The sequence below is a fragment of the Ipomoea triloba genome, chromosome 14 (assembly GCF_003576645.1).
Source record: "Ipomoea triloba cultivar NCNSP0323 chromosome 14, ASM357664v1".
NCBI classification, from domain to species: domain Eukaryota; kingdom Viridiplantae; phylum Streptophyta; class Magnoliopsida; order Solanales; family Convolvulaceae; genus Ipomoea; species Ipomoea triloba.
Window position 1 is genome coordinate 4,290,644 of NC_044929.1, and position 5,170 is coordinate 4,295,813.

Here is a 5,170-nt window from a genome sequence, read left to right on the forward strand (position 1 = left end):
CACACACACACACACACAAATAGGCATATTAAACTTCTTGGAATGGAAGTATGCAGGTCTTATTTTATTTTATTTGTTTTTTTAATATCACACACACACACACACAAATAGGCATATTAAACTTCTTGGAATGGAAGTATGCAGGTCTTATTTTATTTTATTTGTTTTTTTAATATCACACACACACACACACAAATAGGCATATTAAACTTCTTGGAATGGAAGTATGCAGGTCTTATTTTATTTTATTTTTTTTTTAATATAAAAAAAAAAAAAAAAAAAAAAACACACACACACACACACACAATAGGCATATTAAACTTCTTGGAATGGAAGTATGCAGGTCTTATTTTATTTTATTTGTTTTTTTTTAATATATGTATTACACTATAGCTAGATGATGCTATTTACATCACATATTCACCTGTTACCTCATCAGACCCCCCTGCTCTTCTGCCGAGACAGTTCAACCAGCTTCCTCCAAAGGTCAATGATGAAGAAGAGCTCTAAAGGAAGGTCAGGCTGTTGACATCAGGCTAGAGTTGTTGAGCCGGGTTGACATGTTGTCAATCTTTAACCAGATGACCTCGGAAGAGAAGCGCGAGTATTTCCGGGTCCAAGCCCTCGTATATAAATATTGCTTAATTTTCAAATCCTAGAAAATTAAATAATAAAAAAAAATTCAAAACCTCGGGTCTGCATAGTCGGGATGGACCTTAGTGAAGAAGCTATTCGGGTTCCCAAATTTGTATATGCTGTCGTTTCTTCAATCTGTGTGTCTGAATCTCCCGAGAGAAGGACTCACTTGGATCACCCTAAGCCCTACATTTTTTTGCAAATTCTTTTATCAGGTATTCATTATATTTTGGTTATGAATATATTTATTTTAATGTATTTCGTGCCATTTAGTTTACTGATGATTATTGAAATTGATAGTTGTATGGTTTTGTTTTAATCTTCCCTCTTTACTTTCTTTCAAGTTTCACCTGAACAAGGTTTGATCTCTTGCTATGATGTCTTTGAGTTGGGAGGAGTGGAGGACCCCCTCTTTGATTTTTATCCTGAATCCCGTTGTTGGGTGGATTGTATTGACCTAAATGCCCATAAACGCTAATCTCGTTTCTCTTTTTCAGGTACCTCTCCTCGTGGGAGTTGTAATCCCATGCCCAAATCGGATAGTGGGGCCGAATATGGCCAGAACAGCTATTGTAGTCTATCCAAAAACAGTGGGAATCCAGACCCTTCGTCTTCAAAAACACTTTCTTCAAGATCTAGTGAGACCATTATCAAGGAAATTGAAGTGAATATCCTCATGCCTGACCTGAAGACAGTACGAACTAATGAGAACGAGCCAATTGTTCCTAGTGCCCAGGGGCGGACTGGTACTGCTCCACACACCCTGGTTGTGGATCAAATGAGGGGGGAAGATCAGGTAGGATCTGCTGCGCGCTCAAAAGGGAAAGGAGTGGCTTATTCTAATGGAGGCCTGGAAGAGGTGGACCCAGATAAGAATTTTGAAGGGCACTTCCGCCGAATAAATAGGCAAGTTGTGCTGGACCTTCTTCTAGACATTTCAAAAGAAGAATATTGGGAGGCACGTAATCTTATCTCGCCCAAATTCTCTCCCAAATTCAAGACATCAGCTCCGGATGGATGTCGCAGTTTGATGGCCAAGGATGGGACTTATGTGGCTGTTCACTATGACTCCATCAAGGCAGGTCTGCGTTTCCCCCTGCATCCATTTCTGGTGAAGGTGCTACTTCATTACAACTTGGTCCCTGCAATGATCCCTCCTAACGGTCATCGATTGATCACATTGTTTCTTATGGGCCATGCGCTTCTGGGAAAAGAGCCAACATTGGAGCTGTTTCAATACATGTTTAATATATATGAAGGGTTTGGTGAGCTAGAAGGCTTTGTACTATTTCAAAGTAGACCTTATCGCCGGATGGTTGAGAAAATTCCCAAGTCCATCAAAAGTTGGAAGCGTAAGTATTTCTTCGTAAAGTTGGAGCAAGATGAAGTTGGGTTTGTGAACCAGTGGCCCTCCAAGGTTACTAAGGTCGCCAACCCCAGTAACTCAGATGCCCTCGACAAAGATGTGGCGGCTCTGAGGGCCTTACAGTTAGATGGACTGAATGGCATCACACCCAAGATCCTTTCAGATCTGAAACTTGGCCCTCCAATCCTGGATCAGCTGGATGGCAGTAAGTATAATTGGTCTTTATTTTCATAATACTCCTTTTTTCATTTGTTCTGTCTTATCTTCTCTAATGTGGATCAGGATCTGCTTCTAATTGTAGGTGGTTCATCAGGCTCAGGTCTTCCGATCTATGTGGGGATTGCTTCATCTGGAGCTCAAGCACAAGGCTCACCACCTATTCACAATTTTCAAGGCATTGCTGAAGCAGCTGATCCTGCACCTCCTAAAGATCAAGGGGCATCCAGGTCCGCCAAGACTGAACCAGTGCCATCTATCGGGGCTCAAACATCTACCCCTCATGTTGATACTTCTAACCCTTCAGTCATTCTGTCTGGCTCAGCCAAGTTGGCCCAAGTCACAGCAAGCTTGAAGAGGAAAACCTTTTCTGCTAGTGGTGCTGCAAAGAAGATAAGATTCGGTCTCACTACCAATCATAGTTCCTCTGCCTCTCGTTTGAAGGAGAGGGTCATTCAATCCAGCAAGGTTTCCCCACAAGTATTGGCCAAGATCATGTCTCGGAGGAAACCAATCGGGCCTATGGAGGGAGGAAGAGAGAATAGAGTCAAACACGTTCCCGATCCTGCTGGCAGTCCCTCTGTTCCTCCAACCCAAGTTAGCAAAGCAGAGCCTTATGGTCCCAATGAACCAGGCTTCATCTTCGACCCATCTACACAAGTCAAGACCAGCAGGCCTACTCACGAGGAGGTGGTAGCAGGAGCTAGATCCGCTGAGGTAGCTCCACCTGTTACCTCATCAGAGCCCCCCAGCTCTTCTGCTGAGCCAGTACAGCCAGCTTCCTCCAAAGGTCAACGATGGAGAAAAGCTTTAAGGGAAGGTCAGGCTGTTGACATCGGGCTAGAGTTTTTGAGCCGTGTTGACATGTCAATCTTTAACCGGATGAGCTCAGAAGAAAACAAGCGCGAATATTTCCTGGTCCAAGCCCTCCAAGTAAGTCTTAATCTTCTTGTTGAATTTGAAAGATCCAAAGGCCTGGCAGGTGGAGAATAACAACCACCCGCCAGTTATGCAAAAGCAGAGATGAAGAATCAAGGAATGAGGAAATGTATATAGTACTGAAAGATTACAATATATAACTATAATTCAAATTCAGTATTCATAAACAGACAGATAACTGTTAATTTAAGCACCTATTCATAAGCAGACACAACCCTATGGACAGACATAACCCTTTGTTTTTCAACATATCTATCCTTTTATAATATTCCCTTTCTGATCTGACCATTAACCAATTCTGCTTTTTTGTTTCTAGAATGCTGCTACCTCCACGATTTTCATAGATCAGAATGCCGAGCTGGAGGCTGAATTGGAGGAGGCTCGCAAAAAAATATCAGCCCAGGCAGGTCAGCTGGAAGAAGCCAAAGAGAGCTTATGGGCTGAGCAGGCGAAGACCAAGAAGTTGGAGAAACGGGTCTCTGAACTCGAGAAGGATGTTGGGTCCCTGGCTCTGCTGGAGGACGTACAGAAGAGGTTCGGGGGAATGGTGGTCTTAGCCAAGGTCCAGCAAGCAAATCTGCACGGACTCCACCAAGAGTTAACTTCTCTTCGATCTGCACACTCCGAACTCCAGCACTCCTGTGTGACTAATGGTGTACTGTTAAATCATAGCTTGGCCCAGGTGGAGCAAGTAGAGAAGAGCTTCACCTCTGAGCTGGCCGATGCTGAGGATGAACTGCCTGGTCTTCCTGGGAAGATCATAGCTCTGCGGAAGGAGAGGACTAGGGCCATTAACGAGGCAGCCAAGCTGCAAAGCAGCAAGGCGGAGCTCGAAGAGCGTGTCCGGGCTGAATGCAGAACTAGCTTGCCCTTCCTTTTTGAAGTTATCTCTCAATTCTCGGTTAATGAAGACGGCCAAGAGTTCGTAATTGATGCGGTCGAGTCCAACCCAGCTCTTCACAACAAGTTGGAGGAGAGTAGAGCTGAGGCGACTCTCCAGGGTATGCGGATGATGCAGAAGACTATCTATGAACAATTGGAGGTCGTTTGCCCTGGTTTTAAGGCTGGGGAGTGGGGTCTTCCAGAAGAGATTGCGGATTCGGAAAGTGAAGGACCTAGGAGCCGAGCTGGCACACCTCCACCTTCTTCTGCTTGACCTGGGCAGCAGACCTGCCTATAATTTCCCCAAAAGTAGGTTTTCTCCATTGTTCTTCAGTAAACATAGACTCTGTTAAGCCTGTTCTGATATCTTGACTTGCAGTGAGAAGAGATTTTAATCTGAACCAGTTTAAGGTATCTTCATTGCTTCCTCTGCTTTTAGTTAAGCAGTGAAAATTTTGCTAAACTTTTTGAGATGTAGAATTCAATGGAAATTGTGAACTAGTTGTAGGAAGAACTAAAGAAGTATTTACCTTTCACCCTTAGGGAGCAGAAATGGGTGCATATTTGTAAGTGGCTAGAATTCAATTCAAACTCTTTTTAGTAATTGTTATGTGCTGATATTTATGTCTAGTTAAAATCTACACTTTGTATAATTATTTAGGATTTCCATGTGCTGAAACTTCAGTTCATCTCTTTAGATTACATTAAAGAGCTGGTGGCAAACCGGTAGATGGTAGTGTGTGATTAAGATAATTCTCTTCAATTTTTTCTTGTTTTCTCAGGTGGTGAGATTTACTGAGATGGCTTTCCTTGATAACAATTCCTTTGTGGATAACATTGTTGAATAGATCTGGCAACAATAGCGATGATTACGGAAAAAACATCATAAGAACAATAAACGACCTCAAGCTGGACAGAGCATTCAAATTGGTAAATGATTCTTCATTGTGAGGTTGTCCCTGATGTTATCATAGTGATTTTTAGTATGTTTATTGCTTGTGTCTGTTCGTATAAGAAAAATCTTACTTTGGATTTTTAGTTGTTGATTGGCAGATTAATGTGTATAAACCAAACTCGACTGGTCTTACAATTTTTTGTAACTCATGTGATAAACACTAATTGTTTACCTTA

The 5,170-nt window shown here is 42.4% G+C and overlaps 1 protein-coding gene across 3 annotated transcripts in view; it reads left to right on the forward strand.

The window, feature by feature from the left end:
- LOC116004657 overlaps nucleotides 1–5,170 on the forward strand; it is a 9,517-nt gene extending 4,347 nt beyond the window's left edge. Inside the window, exons 3-7 of one of the 3 annotated variants that reach the window (XM_031244791.1) lie at nucleotides 440–851; nucleotides 1,134–2,207; nucleotides 2,304–3,151; nucleotides 3,474–4,348; nucleotides 4,822–5,170. In XM_031244791.1, coding sequence (XP_031100651.1) covers nucleotides 710–851; nucleotides 1,134–2,207; nucleotides 2,304–3,151; nucleotides 3,474–4,313 — 2,904 coding nt within the window. In that variant the 5' untranslated portion in view covers nucleotides 440–709 and the 3' untranslated portion in view covers nucleotides 4,314–4,348; nucleotides 4,822–5,170. Of the gene's footprint in view, nucleotides 1–439; nucleotides 852–1,133; nucleotides 2,208–2,303; nucleotides 3,152–3,473; nucleotides 4,451–4,821 lie in introns of all 3 variants that reach the window. The other 2 variants (XR_004094833.1, XM_031244790.1) reach the window with 2 other exon arrangements.